The sequence below is a fragment of the Nomascus leucogenys genome, chromosome 9 (genome assembly GCF_006542625.1).
Source record: "Nomascus leucogenys isolate Asia chromosome 9, Asia_NLE_v1, whole genome shotgun sequence".
In the NCBI taxonomy this organism is placed as follows: Eukaryota; Metazoa; Chordata; class Mammalia; order Primates; family Hylobatidae; genus Nomascus; species Nomascus leucogenys.
The window spans coordinates 99,662,816-99,679,811 of NC_044389.1; the positions used below are offsets into that span (position 1 = coordinate 99,662,816).

The 16,996-nt window shown below is 40.5% G+C and overlaps 1 protein-coding gene across 2 annotated transcripts in view; it reads left to right on the top strand.

Moving 5' to 3' along the window:
- Nucleotides 1–16,996, top strand: part of ITGA8 (integrin subunit alpha 8) — a 193,316-nt gene that overhangs the window by 133,320 nt on the left and 43,000 nt on the right. For both annotated transcript variants that reach the window (XM_030819254.1, XM_030819253.1), the window contains 2 exons: nt 3,806–3,911; nt 7,019–7,177. In XM_030819254.1, the coding sequence (XP_030675114.1) occupies nt 3,806–3,911; nt 7,019–7,177 (265 nt within the window). The remainder of the gene's footprint in view (nt 1–3,805; nt 3,912–7,018; nt 7,178–16,996) is intronic.

The following is a 16,996-nucleotide window of genomic DNA, read 5'->3' on the forward strand; positions in this document are numbered from 1 at the left end:
TCTCCCGGAAATTTCTTTTTTTTGGTCCATGGTGTTTATTCTGATGTAATTTATCATGCATTATTTTAAGCAGTTTTTTATCTACTGTTTTTTATAATTAAAAAATGGATTCATTTATTTGAGTAGGAAAAAATTCTGAGAATTGTTCCATTTCTTTCAAAGCTAGATAACATCATCTTTAAGCAGATTTGTATGCATTTTGTGGTACAAAGGATCAGTTTAGCACATGTCTTTGAGAAGTAAACTTGGCCACAGGAGACAGCACCACATACACTGAGTTCATGAAGAGTAGTGAGATTGCAAATTTTGTAAAATAATCAGGATTGAATGGGTATGTACTAAGAGAGACCACAAACATGAACAGCCGAGGTTTGCACAGGATACCATCCACAGCAGGTAAAGTCAAGACTGTTCCATACAATACATGGCAGTCTTTGCTATTTGGGAATGATATGGTTTGAAAACAAAGATTTGAAACAGGATTCACAGCACACTACCAAATCCTCAGATTTGAATTTCCTGATTGCATATATACTTCAACTTACTGAAAACCCAATTCCTTTATTCCAGAGAAATGAAAACTAAAGTTCACACAAGAATCCCTGCATAAATCTTTATAGCAGCTTTGTTAATAATGGCCAAAAATTGCAAACAAGCCAAATGTCCTTTGATGGGTTGATAGTTAAACAAATCGTGGTACATCCATCCCATAGAATATCACTCAACAATAAACAGGAATGAACAATTGACAGATGGACCTTCAGGGAAGTATGCAGAGTCAAAAAAGCCAATCCCAAAAGATTGCATCCTGTATGATTCCAATTATATAACATTCTTGAAATAACAGAATTATATAAATGAGGAACAGATTAGTGGTTGCCAAGAGATACGGAGGAGATAGGGACAGAGGGAAGTGGATGTTCCTGTAAAAGGGGATCTTTGTGGTGACAGAAGTGTTCTTGACTATGTCAATGACAATATTCTGGTTTTGATATTATATACAATATCACATTTTGGTTTTGCAAGCTGTTACCATTGGGGAAACTGCTAAATGGCATATGGAATCTCTCCATATTATTTCTTACAACTACATATGAATCTATAATAATCTCAAAATAAGGTTTAATTTTAAAAACAACTAATTCCTTGCTTCTCCCAAAATTCATTTCTCATGTTTATTGTTACCATTAACAGTACCCCAGTCTTCTTCTTATCTGAGGGTGTCACTGGGATAACGTTCTATCTTCCATCTTAGGATGGAAGGCTATGCAGTGCGGGTTGTAAGATTACCACACTGGCTGTTTATCCCAGGCAAATTAGTTCAATATATTCTGTGTTGCTTGCTTGATTTCTTCCTTCTTTCTAAAAAATTCACTTTGAAAACCATGAGGCCGGGTGCGGTGGCTCACGCCTGTAATCCCAGCACTTTGGGAGGCCGAGGCGGGCAGATCACGAGGTCAGGAGATCGAGACCATCCTGGCTAACACAGTGCAACCCCGTCTCTACTAAAAATACAAAAAGAAATTAGCCAGGTGTGGTGGCGGGCACCTGTAGTCCCAGCTACTGGGAGGCTGAGGCAGGAGAATGGCGTGAACCTGGGAGGCGGAGCTTGCAGTGAACCGAGATCGCACCACTGCACTCCAGCCTGGGTGACAGAGCGAGACTCTGTCTTTAAAAAAAAAAAAGAGAGAGAGAGAGAAAGAAAACCATGAACATCGTTCCACTGATTTAGCTGAGATCTTTAGAGAATCATTCTTTACCATGGTTTCCCTGGATTTGAAGTAGTCTTCAGTGGGTAAATAACTGAGTTTTGTGAGCCATGCTTTTAAAATGATTTTGACATGATGTTTTGATAAGATTATATATTGCTTCATGGACTTCTATTTGATTTTTGTTACAGAACTGTGCCAGGAAATTTAAGTCGTCTTCACTAAATACCACTGAAGCTTAGGAGCCCCCATGGTGCATTTTATATTAGAAATAGAGTAGATGGTACTTAGGATCTGAGTTCTAGATCTCATCTGCAACTAACCCTCTACTTCTCCATACAACAGCCTTCCTTTCTTGTATAAAATGAAGGGTTTTGATGATATCATCTCCATAGTACTGGTCAAGATTCAAATACATATGATTCTAGGATCCTAGGGAATTTATGGCCAGTCCTGTGGATTGATGACCATAAAAACAAAAGTTTTCAGAGAAAATGTGTTCAGCTTCTGTGCTATGTTTGTTCTCTATGCAAATTAATAAATAAATACACAAATAAAAGTTTCCCTAGAACGTCACAATGGACAGTGGATAGTGAACACGAACTCAACTCTCTGTTGCCAAGCTGAAAAACTCCAGCTTTGGGTGTTGAGATTGTCAAGACTGGAATAGAAACCCAGGCTCTCTGGGCTTCTCTCTGATGAAAGAAGCCTGTCATGATTTAATCAAACCAAGTCAGATAAGGGAACATAGCATAATGACAAACCAATATAAACATAGAAATGTTCGCGGTATCAGCCCAGCGAAGTTGTGCCCTGTTCTTCTTATTTAACATTGCACAGTAAGGACATATGCAAAGAGCTATGCAATTTAGCAACATTTCTGTGGGTTGTCTGTTTTTAAAATGTACTCATTCCTAGAAAACAATGCGGCCAAATTAACTTTGACCAAAAGCATTTGAGATGTTTTCCGAACATTTGTGGTACACGAACCAAAGAGTTTATCATAATTTTCCAGATGAAGAAAGAGAGATATACAGAAATTAAATTACTTGCCCTAGGGTAAGAATATAACCCAATAAATTTTGCTAACATTTGAAGTTGTCAGAGGCCACGTTAATTACTGGATACCTTTAAAAGGGCACTATGACATCTGATTGCCAAAAGAGATGTTTTTTGTTGAGGTTACTTTTAGTTGAAAGTCTAGGAATTCTTTTAAAGACATGTTTTACCTAAAAACTGCTAGAAAACATTGGTTTGTTTTGAGGACTACCCTTCTTAAGATTTTATAAAAATAATAATTTAGCTTGTAATCAGCTTTTTATATAAAATAAGGCCATGTATTGTATGTCATTTATCCAATGCTCATTTTCTAGGTGTACGTTGCAGGGAAAAATAATCATATGTCAAGTTAATATCCTACTTCCTTGATTACGCCATTTAACTCTCTGTCCCTCTCTCACACTTGAGATATCTATAAGACCACTCTATAACTCAATCACACTTTATTTTGTTCTGGCTCTGGGCCTGGCTTTCCCGGGAAGCCAAAGAAATATAGGAAGGAGGAATGTACAATGACCACTCTTCCACTCTGACGCCTTCAACCAGAAACTATATTTCCTCATAACCGGGCATTTAACACAACACACGGCATCCTAGACATTTTTTATCTGCAAAAAAGAATCCCATTTCTTGATATGGCTTAAAGCAGGGATTAAATAACCCATACACACACAGACACACACACACACACACTCTCACATGTGAAATAGATGGATGTATATATTTATATATGTATAGGTTTGGTTATTCATCTCAACTTAGGAACATTCTCCACTCTCTCCTTAGTGCCCACGAGATGAGATGCTATAAAATAGTTGCCCTCTGGGCTGGAGAGCCTACAGTAGCAGTTTCAGATCCTTCACCATCACTGTAGTCATTCTACTGGACATCACTTTCAATATTTTTCCCTGTAGGGAATATCTACTCAAATAAATTGAAAGTCACTTTCTTCTGTTTCTGTTAGTGTACTTGTCCACTAGTAAAACATTCTTTACCTGGGCCATTGCCAACAATTAACAGGGCATTTCATGTTTCAGAGTGTCACACCCTCCGCAGATTGTTCTGCCCATTCATAACTGGGAACCAGAAGAGGAGCCCCACAAAGAGGAGGAGGTTGGACCATTGGTGGAACATATTTATGAGGTAGCCATTGTCTATGTTAAAGTTGTGTTAGGGGTTTATTCTTATGCTCTGTGCAAATAAATTCTATGTAGCTTTTTTTTTTTTTTTTTGAGACAGGGTCTCACTGTGTCTCCCAGGCTGGAGTGCAGTTGTGCAATCACGGCTCACTGCAACCTCCTCCTTCTGGGCTCAAGCAATCCTCCCATCTCAGCTTCCTGAGTAGCTGGGACTACAGGTGCACACCACCACACCTGGCTAATTTTTGTATTTTTTTCTAGAGACAGGGTTTCGCCATGTTGCCCAGGCCAGTCTCGAACTCCTGAGCTCAACCGATCCACCCACCTGAGCCCCTCACAGTGCTAGAACTACAGTAGATTGCATTTTAAAAGACATCAACCCAAGTTCTGAGCTGCATATTCTGCCTAGGTTCGTGCTGTTGTGCTATCATATCACAGTGGGGTGTAGTGGAGTGTTCTGTTGAATAATCCTGGATATAATCACTTGTTCCTTAGTATGAGAGCCATTACATGGTGAAAACACTGTATCTTGTTACTGTTGTTGTTGTCATTGTTGTTTTTAATTATTTCCGTGTTTTAAAATATTTGGACAACCTAGACACAAAAATGGCTAGCTTCCTAGACATTACTTCATTTTTTCCTATATTTCAGATATCTTTAAACCCCACCCATCTTTTAAACTGAAGGTCAGCAACTAGAAGGTACCAGACAGAAAATGATAAGAACTATTCACTATTGTGCTAAAAATATATATATACATATAAAAGCGCCCGGGTGTGGTGGCTCACACCTGTAATCCCAGCACTTTGGGAGGCCAAGGCAGGCAGATCACGAGGTCAAGAGATCAAGACCATCCTGGCCAACATGGCCAAACCCCATCTCTACTAAAAATACAAAAATTAGCTGGGCATGGTGGCACGAGCCTGTAGTCCCAGCTACTCGAGAGGCTGAGGGAGGAGAATCGCTTGAACCCAGGAGGCAGAGGTTGCAGTGAGCCGAGATCGTGCCACTGCACTCCAGCCTGGCGACAGAGTGAGACTCTGTCTCTAAAATAAAATAAAATAAAATAAAATAAAATAAAATAAAAAGCACATATAATATACGAGATGGGTAGATGGTACATAGATAAAAATAATTTTACTTTTCAACCAAAGAACCCAAACTGGAAATGAATATCTTATTCTGAGACTTTAAATAGTTCGTTGATTAGTAAAATATTTTCCAGAAGTGAACCAGTGATGCATAAAAAGAAGCTGATGTTCTTTTCCCATTTCAGGCATTAAGTTGTGAACAGGGAGAGGATCTGTTGACCCATCACCTGAAACATTTAAACTTTTTTCAGTTAGAAGCCAACATATATGGCTGGGCACAGTGGCTCAAGCCTGTAATCCCAGCACTTTGGGAGGCTGAGGTAGGAGAAGCACCTGAAGCCAGAAGCTCAAGACCAGCCTGACCAACGTAGCAAGGCCCAATCTCTAAAAATAAAAAAAATAAATAAACATAAATAATTTTCTAAAAAGAAACCAACATATAGCAAAGGGTTAGTTTAGTAGTTATTCAGGCTTTTGTTTGGTTTTGCTCTGGTTTTTTTGTTTTTTTTTTTTTTTTTAAATAAAGTCAATGCTAGCAGTAAAGAGTAGTTATTCCTATTCATTTTCAAGGGACCAGGCATGGAATTTTGGTAAAACCATGTTCCAAGGCGTTCTGTTTGAGGTTCCTTCTCGATTAATGCCTTCTGTTCCTTTTCTATGTAACTCATGCCTCTAATCTAGTAATTCTGACTATGACTTTCATCTCGAGCTACAAGGGACATGAATAACATCCTCTAAGATTAACAATAAAGCCTTTTCAAAAGTGATGAACTGTTTACAAACGTAGGGAAGATGCCTCAACTCCTGGGCAGCATCAGCATGAAACCCTCCATCATCCACCCAACCTGTGGCCCAGATTCAGGAGTTTTGTCCAAAGCTGGATCAAAGCTTTGCCTTAAGCTCTTTTGATAGCAAAAGGATAACACAGTCTCCAAGGCCACTCTGATTCCACTCACTGGAAAAAAGAAAAAAAAAGCTGTCAAATAATTTAATAAAGCTGTGTGTGCTGGTTTCTGCTCAAGAATGGTGAAACTTTAAAGTTTGAAAATATATTCAGACCCAATCATTCTCAGGGCAGTCTTGCTTCAAATCTTAGCATAAATGTGGATCATGAAAGTTTAGGGTAGTTACTGGTAGTGCAAAAAGCAATCATCAAATATTCTGTACATTGCTAATCTCGTGACTCAAAATATACTACATCAATGGTTGCCAAGCTTCTTTGATAAGGTGAATTAAATAGGCCATCTAATAAGCAAAAGCAATTATCCATTGTTTTATAGATCACTGTAATTTTCAGAACTGAGAAAAAAAGAAAAAGGCAGAAGAAAATCCCTGCTGACTTTAAATTTTTAAAACACTGGAATAAATGTAAATGCACTTAGTGTTTTGGGCAAACAATTTTGTGTCCTCCATGTATAGGATTCACGTGTTAAAAAATGTTCATCTCTTTATGAGATGTGGCCTTTCTTGCCTCGAGATTTGCTGATGGAAACAGAAGGAGCTCAGCTTTGAAACACGCACTCGAAATGAACTGTGGTGATCATGGGCCCGCCTTGGTGCTTGATGGATGGACATTCTTCCAGAGGGTGAAAGAGAGTGCATCACATATGGTTGCAATTGACAGTAGTCAAGAAAGCAGAGGCAGATTTCAATGTAAAGAGAGAGTCACTAAGTTTTGAAGGCATAAAATCAAAATTAAAATTTCTAGCGCTACGATTAAATTAACATAAATTTAAAGCCAGCATCACAGTTATCAGACAAGGGTAGTATGGTCTTCAACTGAGGAAATCCACTCTTAGAGCTTCACAGATTGAAGAGTTTTCTCTAAAAACCAGCCCATGATGCTTTCAGAGTGCTTCCTGCCATATCGACTCTGAATTTTCTTATTTTCCATAGTCATAGTCCAGATGACTTAAAACCAACAATACATGCTTTTTAAAATGGGTATAGAGTATATGGAGTTTGATTTCATCTCTCTGCTTTCTGCTGTGCCATTAGATAACATGTCACTTGTTTACAGCTGCACAATATTGGACCAAGTACCATCAGTGACACCATCCTGGAGGTGGGCTGGCCTTTCTCTGCCCGGGATGAATTTCTTCTCTATATTTTCCATATTCAAACTCTGGGACCTCTGCAGTGCCAAACACATCCTAATATCAATCCACAGGATATAAAGGTAGGAGTCTGGTCTAATCAGTGGCTTTGTTGATTTTATTTTTATGGTATGAAAAAAATACAAACTGGGCTTGTTTAAAAAAGAAGAGTGAAATTGTTTTAAGTTGCTTCAATGATCATTGATCAGACCTTTTCATTTTATAGTTAAAAATCAAGCCTAACTTAAAATATCCCTTCTAACAAATTTAAATTTCTTTTCATTTTATTGCTCGTGGTGACTTGTCATTTATTTCACCCATTTTAATAGGCACCTTTTATTTTTGGCTCAATTAGCAGCACACCCAAACCAAAATCATAAATAGACATGTCATGTCTGAGAGAATTAGTATAAAATGCTATTTTTAAAGTCTTTTTGGTCTATTACCAAATTTCGTAAGGGTCTTTGCCAAAAGAGGCTCTTCCAGCTGCAGCCCATAGCAAGTGGTGAACTGTGATAATTTGCCAAGGGCCATGAGAACTCCCAGAATGGAATGTTCTGGACCCTGTTCTTTAATTGAAGCTTAAAGCCTAGAGCAGTGCTTTTCAAACTTCCTCTGAATCACGTGGCTGTCTGTTAAAATGCAGGGCTGGGGTTGGACCTGAGATTCTGCCTCTCTGCAAGCACCCACCTCCTGTACCTGATGCCAGTATGTGGCCCTGACTTTCACTAACAAGGAGCAAGGAGCTGACCCCATCCAGATTAACATCCAAATTTGGCTTTCATGTTTTTCTGTGAAAGAAAGAAATTAATTAGAATAAGCCCTTGAAAATGCCACATTTGTATAAAGAAAAACAAAAGACTACAATATCTTGTAGTCAGATATTGTCCTTAGGAGACAACGTCATGTAAGAACGAACGTTCTCCTAGTAGCTACCAGGACACAGTGTCTCTATTAAAAATGGCACAGCACAGGCTTTATGGAATACCAACACCACCAGCCAGGACACAGCAGGTCCACCCTTACCTCAGCCAGTGACACTGGGTCATTGCTCATTCTGAAAGGCATTCTTTTTCAACCCAACATGCCTTCTATTCAAAGGGAAGACTAAAGGGGGTTCATTAGTAAAGGACTTATGAGACAACAGCCTCCTTCTTTATGTGAAAGTAATACATAAGGCCACTTGTATTACACAAGATTCTTTAAAACACTTCCTTCCTGGAATTTTTTTTCTTATTTCCTCTTTGCTCTTCATTGAGATGATTTTAAATTATTTAAGGACAGTAGCTTATTGTAAAATAACATCTGCAAATGCAAATGTATAACATTTAAATAATTAACACTTTTACATATCCTGCACTGCATTTAACATGTACTTTCAGTCATAGATTCTTTGAGCACATGATTCTGCAGAGACCTCTAACTCTTTTTGAGTGTAATGTTTAGTTTATATCTGACACTATTTATATATGTTTGTATATATTATGTAACTGGTTTAATGTACAACACACCATGTTGGTTGTGAGTTATTTGTTTTTTTGTGGCATACTGTGACTGGGATAGTACTAATAGATGACTTGTCTTAAATGTTGACAGATTCTTGCAAACCAAGCCATAGTATATACTAAGCACCTGGTGTTCCCTACTCCCCACTTACTCTTTTTTTTTTTTTTCTGAGATGGAGTTTCACTCTTGTTGCCCAAGCTGGAGTGCAATGGCGCCGTCTCGGCTCACTGCAACCTTCGCTTCCTGTGTTCAAGCAATTCTACCTCAGCCTCCCAAGTAGCTGGGATTACAGGCGTGTACCATCACGTCTGACTAATTTTTTGTATTTTTAGTAGAAACGGGGTTTCACCATGTTAGCCAGGCTGGTCTCGAACTCCTGACCTCAGGTGATCTGCCCACCTCGGCCTCCCAAAGTGCTGGGATTACAGGCGTGAGCCACTGTGCCCCGCCCCCACTTATTCTTTAATGTATGCGCTTGGAGAAAAATTCTGTCTGAGGCTAATACTTTTTAAAATGCAATTCAATTATGTTCATTTTCCTAAAACTTTCAATCTGTGGAAATTGAATATAAGATTTAAACACAATATAAAGTAGTATCTCCCTTAAATAACTAATCATAGTAATTTGTGAATTTTTGAAATTCTAAATTCATAGAGAAGTTGAAATGTTATTACTTTCAGGTTCTCAAAGTACTGTCACCTATACTTAATAAATGCTCCAGAAAGTCTGAAGGAGTTTTTAAAAGACTTTAAAAAACAGATAATCAAGAGAGTTCATATTAGTGGCTATAAATAATTGAGGGTACTGGAAATTATTCTCCTCTTACGATGCTAAATAATTTTTTGGTGAAGTTGCTATTAACTTACTTGGCAATTTAGTTTTTCCTAGAGAATGCAAACATCATCTGTTCTTGATATGACTTGGACTTTAGTGAAAAACAATCTCTTACCCATTGTTATCTTCAACAGAATAAATCTGAGAAATTTTTAATTTTAGTAACCATTTTAAATTCAAATTAGCATGAAAATGAACTGCTGTTAAAAAAACAAAACTGTGCCATAGCCAGGCACAGTGATGTTTGTAGCTACTCAGAAGGCTGAAGTGGGAGGATCACGTAAGGCCAGGAGTTTGAGGTCAGCCTGGGCAACATTGCAAGACTTCATCTCTTTAAAAAAAATTGTATAGTTAGTTTTATTTTTAGTCAGAAGCAGACAGAGGATGGGCTTACTAAAAGGAACAGGGAGGCAGCAGAAATAACATTTGTCAAGGCAAGAATTCAATTCCAGTATCCAATCTTACTTACCAGGGAAGTGAACTAAGGTTCAATTCCTGATTATTTGGTTCTACAGTTTCTTTATAAGAAGAGTGATCTAGGTAGTAAATGTCTCATAAAACAGCTGCATCTGTGAGTAGTTCATGTCTATAAGTTCTTCTCCCTTTCTGAGGATGCTCCAGTCCCCACTGGACTAGTCCCCAAAATGTCCCAGGCCACCGTGGGCCCATAAGAGAGGCGCTCTCTCCCCAGCTTTCTAAAGCTGAGGGATTGGCCGTTGCCTTCCTATGTTTTCCTCTTTAATCATTCCATTGATTTCCTTTCAGCAAAATCCCTTTCCCTCGTGTTCAGATACACTTTGTAGTCAACGTCCCCCTTCCTTATGTGTTCTTAAGTTGCCTACTTCCCACAGGAAAAACGCTCTCTTCTTCGTTACCTCTCCCTGACCCCCAAAGATCTCTAGGGAAAGTTGTGAAAAATAAGCCAGACTTCCTAAGAAGCATTTTAGAGGTCACACACTCCAGGGATCCATTGCCACTAACTCTAAAGCCTTCACAACTTCCCAAATATGCCCTGAGAATCCCTACAAGTTCCCACATACTTCCTAATTTTTCTCAATTAAATCGATTTCCACCTAATGTAATGTGCTGAATGTAATGTACTTAACAAATGGATTTTCTTCTATTTTTTAAATTACTCATATGGCAGCAGTCCTGGACATTGTTATTTTTCTTACAAATACATACTCTGATGGCATCAAAGCCCTATTGAGGATTAAGTTGGGTTTTTGTGGACTGGCTTGAGAACTGAAACACCATTTAAAACATCATTTCTAAAGAGAAATGCATTCTGAATGCCAAACATCTAGCCTAAAACCTTCTGAAATACAACTGGTCTATAACCTGGATATGCACTCCAAATACAACATAACTCTGAAAGTCTTCTCACATAAGTCTCAGCGTCTGATAAGACCTAAACAAGGTTCAGGTTTTTTTTTTTTTAATCACAGTAGGAACTGGTTACAGTTTGGTTATCTCAGCAAGTTACCCTAATGTCCCCAAAGTTTCAGGAGGAGACATTGACTGCTTTTGTAAGCTACCACTGGGATCATCCTGTAACCTGTGGCTGCTTTAAAAAACAGCAGTGAAAAGTTCTCACCCACAACCATCTCACTCGTTGCCCAAACACAGAGCATTAGCAACTAAATTGGGGTGGGGCAGGGGCAGCCACACACAAATGCTTCTAGAAGTCAGTGATTTCTTATTCTGAATATTTGTCTTGGACCAGGCGCATGGCTTGTGCCTATGATCCCAACTCTTGGGGAGGCTGAAGTGGGAGGATCACTTGAGGCCAGGAGTTCGACAGCAGCCTGGACAACACAGCAAGACCCCATTTCTACAAAAAATAAAAATAAATTAGCCAGGCATGATGACACATGCCTGTAGTCCCTGGAGTCACAGCTGCTCGGGAGGCTGAGAAAGGAGAATTACTTGAACCCAGAAGTTGGAGGCTGCAGTGAGCTATGATCACACTACCGTACTCCAGCTTGGGCAACAGCATGACATCCTGCCTCTAAACAAACAAATAAATAAATGCTTCCCTCATGTCAGGGTTTATGGGATTCACTCAGCTTGGTTTGTCGACACTTTCAAACCTTAGGGCATGAGGGAAGGTGGAATCAAGGGTAGGCAACAGGGCTGGGGGCTGGAGGAGATCAGGAAAGGTTGGGTGAGCTGCACAACTGGTGTTTCCCCTGTGAGTTGTCCAGGGCCCAACTGAGGTCAGCGTAGGGGCATGGAAGTGCCTTGAGGACATCCCTTCCCACTTCCTCTTTTGCCTCCCAATGAAAATGTCTCTGCCTTTGAGTTTCTACTTCTCCGGTGATAGCTTCTGCTTAATCCGGTTCATTTGTGTTTTCTGTACATTTAGGGGCATAAGCAGATGCCCGGGAAGGGTCTCCCTCCAGGCTTCAGGGTCTAGGTCAGAGACAGAGGATTTTAATATGGCACCTTACTCGCATCGTACCATCTACAATGTTTTGAAATGTTCAACTGTCTGCAGCATCCAAAGCAATCCATTAGAGCTAATTTTTTTCCAGATCCTTCTTGGAATAAAATTTTAGAGTTGAGTTAAGTATTTCTCAACTAATCTAAAGCCAGTACAATAATTATTTCAAACTATCAATTTTCTTAGTTGATGGGCTTTATCCTAGGGTTTGGAGAGTCCCACACACAGACTGTGATAAGATAAGATAAGATAAGATAAGATAGATAAGATAAGATGAGGTAAGGCTGGAAAAGTAAAACCTGTTGAGGAGCCAAAAGTTTCATGAGTAAAGGATTTTTCTTTTTCTTTCTTTTTTTTTTTTTTTTTTTGAGATGGGGTCTCACTCAGTCAGTCCGGAGTTCAGTGGTGAAATCTCAGCTCACTGCAACCTCTGCCCCCTGGATTCAAGTGATTCTCCTGCCTCAACCTCCTGAGTAGCTGGGATTGGCACCTGCCATCACACCCGGCTAGTTTTTGTATTTTTAGTAGAGATGGGTTTTCACCATGTTGGCCAGGCTGGTCTCGAAACCTTGACCTCAGGTGATCTGCCCTCCTCAGCCTCCCAGAGTGCTGGGATTACAGGAGTGAGCCACTGCACCCGGCCTTTTTTTTTTTTTTTTTAAGACAGGGTCTTACTCTGTTGCGTGGGCTGGAGTGCAATGGCACTATCTCTGCTCACTGCAACAACCTCTGTCTCCCAGGCTCAAGCAATCCTCCCATTTCAGTCTCCCAAGTAGCTGGGACTACAGGCATGTACCACCCCGCCTTGCTGATTTTTGTTTTTTTTTTTTTTGTAGAGATGGGGTTTCACCATGTTGCCAAGGCTGGTCTCAAATTCCTGAGCTCAGGCAATTCACCCACCTCAACCTCCCAAAGTGCTGGGATTACAGGTGTGAGCCACCATGCCTGGCCTAGGATTTTTCTTTAATTGGCAAGATTTTGTAATAGACAGCGAAGTGTGAGATGCAGAGGGAAAAGTCTTAGATGTGAGACCATACCTAGGAGAGGAAGACCGATAAGATGCCCACATATAACCTATATTAAGACTATGGAACACCATTTTGGGCCCAAGTTCAGGAAAACAATCCTGAGATAAAAGTGACCTGAAAGACTTAATAGACTAAGAAGAGCTTAACACGAGAGAAAGCCCATGCTGTTTGTAAAAGCTGCTGTGAGAGCCACGGAAAGCTGGAGGTTGCCGCCGAGAATGTCTCCTGAAACAGACCAGTCTCATGGGAAGTCCAAATTACAACCAGATAGTACAAACATGGAAAGCGGAGACACAGACACCGTCCATTAGGGATGAGAGTTTTAGAGTTATGTTTTAGCAAGAGTGGGCCCGCAGACAGTGGCTTGGCAAATTTGCATAGTTTTGTCTTATCCTTAAGGGTACTTTCTTCTTCCTAACTGCCTTCGTGTGCTGGTTTTCCTTAATTCAGAATGCAGGCGCTCTTGTTACTTCCTGGCACAACAGTTCCTGGTTCTCTTTCCCTCTGTCTCTCACTCACGCGCACGCATGCGCGCGCGCACACACACACACACACACACACACACACACACACACCTTAAAAATCAAGACATATGGCAGGCACAGTGGCTCATGCCTGTAATCCCAGCACTTTGGGAGGCTGAGGCAGGAGGATCACTTGAAGTCAGGAGTTCAAGACCAGCCTGGCAACCATGGCAAAACTCCATCTCTACTAAAAGTACAAAAATTAGCTGGGCATGGTGGTGGATGCCTGCAGTCCCAGCTACTCAGGAGGCTGAGGCAGGAGAATTGCTTAAACCCGGGAGGCGGAGGTTGCAGTGACCCGAGATCACATCACTACACTCCAGTCTGAGTAACAGAGCAAGACTCTGTCTCAAAAAAAAAAAAAAAAAAAAAAATCAGGACACGAAAGGAAGAAGATTATTTAGTATATCTTTAACTCCTGATTTCTTTGTGGAATCATTTTGACAGCCTTGACCACAGGAACCGTAATTTATGTCCTAGCTAAAGCATTATTTGATGGCTGTTACTTGCCTCTTCAATACTCAGCTGTCTTCTATAAACTCTCCTCCCAGAAAAAAAAAAACAACTTAGCTGTTTATTATTTTAGAAGGTCTGATCAGGAAGACAGTAGTCAATTTTAATTTACTTCCTCTCCAATTGTGACGTGCTAGTGACATCGATGGCTTGCCCCTGGACCTGGTCAGTCTGTCCTAGGTATTCTTTCTCTTTCTTATGGGAATGCTACCTGTGGTAGAAGAATTGTATTTGCCTTTTTAAGAGTGCCTGAAGATCCAATTCTTGACCATCAAAAAGAATTGTACAGTCTGAGATTTTTACCTTCTCTTTGAGATCGTCTTCAGGTTTGCACATATATTTTGGAATGTAAAAACACCATGTTCAAATACTAAGAAAGCGTCAACATCACCAGTGGAGTGAGTTGATTCTTTTAGTTATGCTTTGCATGAACTTTTCAGGAGGTTCAAAAAGTTGGGGTTTTCTTTCCCTACAAATCCTCAACATTCATGTCTTCAAGAAAATTACATGGTGGACTGCCCCCCGGGGCTTGTCCCCACTTCGGTTTAATTAAAGGCAAAGTACATGAGAGTTGTCTGTTGTTTCTTGTGTGCTAGGAATACCTGAAATCCAAAAACAAATTACAAACAAGAAAAAGATAGTGTGCATTGCTCCTGTTTAGGTTCACAGGGCCCTTCATCTAATTTCACCCAATTCCTTTTTTCAAATGCCGCATTTCCGACATTCTGGCTGCACAGTATCCCTTTAATCCATAAATTTAAACCTATGACACAGTGAAGAGTTTGGTAAAGAATGATGAAAATAGAAAATTCCTGTTGGGCTAAATTCTGAGTAGCAGCTGTAGAAACAAACGTGTTTACCAACAATTATTTCGTTATTGCAGAAAGAAGTCATTTTCATTTGTTCTGCAGAAGACACTTTAGTGGTGACCACCAGGTTCTCCTAGCACTTAACAAATTGTCCTGGGAATGTCTGCCTATCATGGATGCTAAGAGGCCAGCATCCTCCACCCTCAGTGGAAAACCATGGCCTGTAGGTTCATTGTCAATTGTGAAAGAGACTCCAAATGTTCATGTAGAAAATGGGCTTTAATTGTTGTTTAGATTTCTTGGGTAGCTTCTTCCTTTTTGTTTTGTTCTGTTTTTAAATAATTTCTGGAATGTCATTTCAGAAAGCTGGTTTGCAAGCTATTTGGAGACCTTTTGACTATGGTGTTTAAGAGTGGCATTCCTCTATTTGTAAAACAGTGTCACAAAAGAAAGAGATGTGTTCCATCAACCCCTGCCACGTGACACTGTCATTCTGTAGCTCAAAGTAAGCCCTGTGTTTTATTGAGAGACCACTTAAAATGTTTGTGAATGACAATCTACCCCAATAGGACATGTTCTTTATTTGTACACAAGATACATCTGATGAAACCACACTGGAAGTTAAAGAGTTTTCTTTGGAGTATTGGTTTTTGTTTTTGTTTTGTTTTGTTTTTTTGGAGACAGCCTCACTCTGTCACCCAGGCTGCTGGAGTGCAGTGGCACTATCTCGGCTCATGGCAGCCTCTGCCTCCCAGGTTCAAGCACCTCTCCTGACTCAGCATTCTGAGTAGCTGAGATTACAGGTGTGCACCACCACCAGCCCGGCTAATTTTTGTATTTTTGTTAGAAATGGGGTTTTGCCATGTTGGCCAAGCTGGTCTCGAACTCCTGGCCTCAAGTGATCTGCCTGCCTTGGCCTCCCAAAGTGCTGGGATTACCGGCATGAGCCACCGCAACTGGCTGTTTGGGCTACTGTTTTAGCACTACCACTACTATTACTGCTTACCGCTAATAATAATAATAATAGGCTATAGCTTGAGAATAAAGAGTCAGTCCCTCGTTTTTTATAGTGCCTCTTCTCTGTAGTTTGGTTAACCACAGAGTTAACCTCTGTAACGTAATTGTCAATAACCTATAAAAAAATGCATGTGATTCATCTCAAAGCAAAATCTACACGTACAACCACATGGTATATGACAGAAAACATATGAGAGAATTTTAGCTAGCGATTTCCACAATTCTTAATTTTCTGTCTAAGCTCACTTTTTATCTTATGCCATCAAAACTGTTCTATCAGATCCTCGATCATTGGCCATCTGTATTAGGCCATTCTTGCCTGGCTAGAAATACCTAACACTGGGTAATTTATAAAGAAAAGAGGTTTAATTGGCTCACGGTTCTGCAGGCTGTACAGGAAGCATGGAGCTGGCACCTGCTTGGCTTCCGGGAGGCCTGAAGGAGCTTTTACTCATGGCAGAAGACAGAGTGGGGAGCGGGCACTTCACATGGCGAAAGCAGAAGCAAGAGAGAGAGGGTGGGTGGGCAGGAAGTGCCACACACTTTTAAACAACTAGATCTCGTATGAACTCAGAGTGGAAGCTCACTTAGCACCAAAGAGATGGCCCAAGCCATTAATGAGGGATCCACTCCCGTGACCCCAGCATCTCCCACCAGGCCCCACCTCCCACATTGGGAATTAAAACTTGACATGAGATTTGGGAGGACAAATATCCAAACCATAACAGCATCCTCGATCAACTGTGGGGCTTCCCCTCCTCATTGTGCCAGGCTCTGCCATGGTTCTGGGATGTCCCAGCGCCTGCAGGGCTGGGCTATCCAAGGCCTCCCCTCCCGTCCATGCACTCCATGTCCCAGGGTTTCTGCTACTGGTCTTCAACAACACCTCAAGCTACCCTGCCTCCAAAACATTCGACTCAACTTTCCTTTCTCCTCCAATTCAATCTCCTATTTTTATGATGGTCTCACTTGTTCTCTTTAAGAAAATTTTTCTTCCCTGGTATAAATGCTTTCTCTGACACAGTTACCCCATCCCACTCTCAGGACTTCCTCTGGCCACACCTTCTTTCCTGCCAAGTCTGGACTCCATGATGAGTTACTTGAAACACGCTTTTACAAGCCCCCATAACTCTTGTTTCTAATATCCTTCCAAGCCCCTGCCCTGAAAATCTCAGTAATGCACAGTCCCACAGCCTGGTTTCTCTACCCCATAGCCTGATGGCGC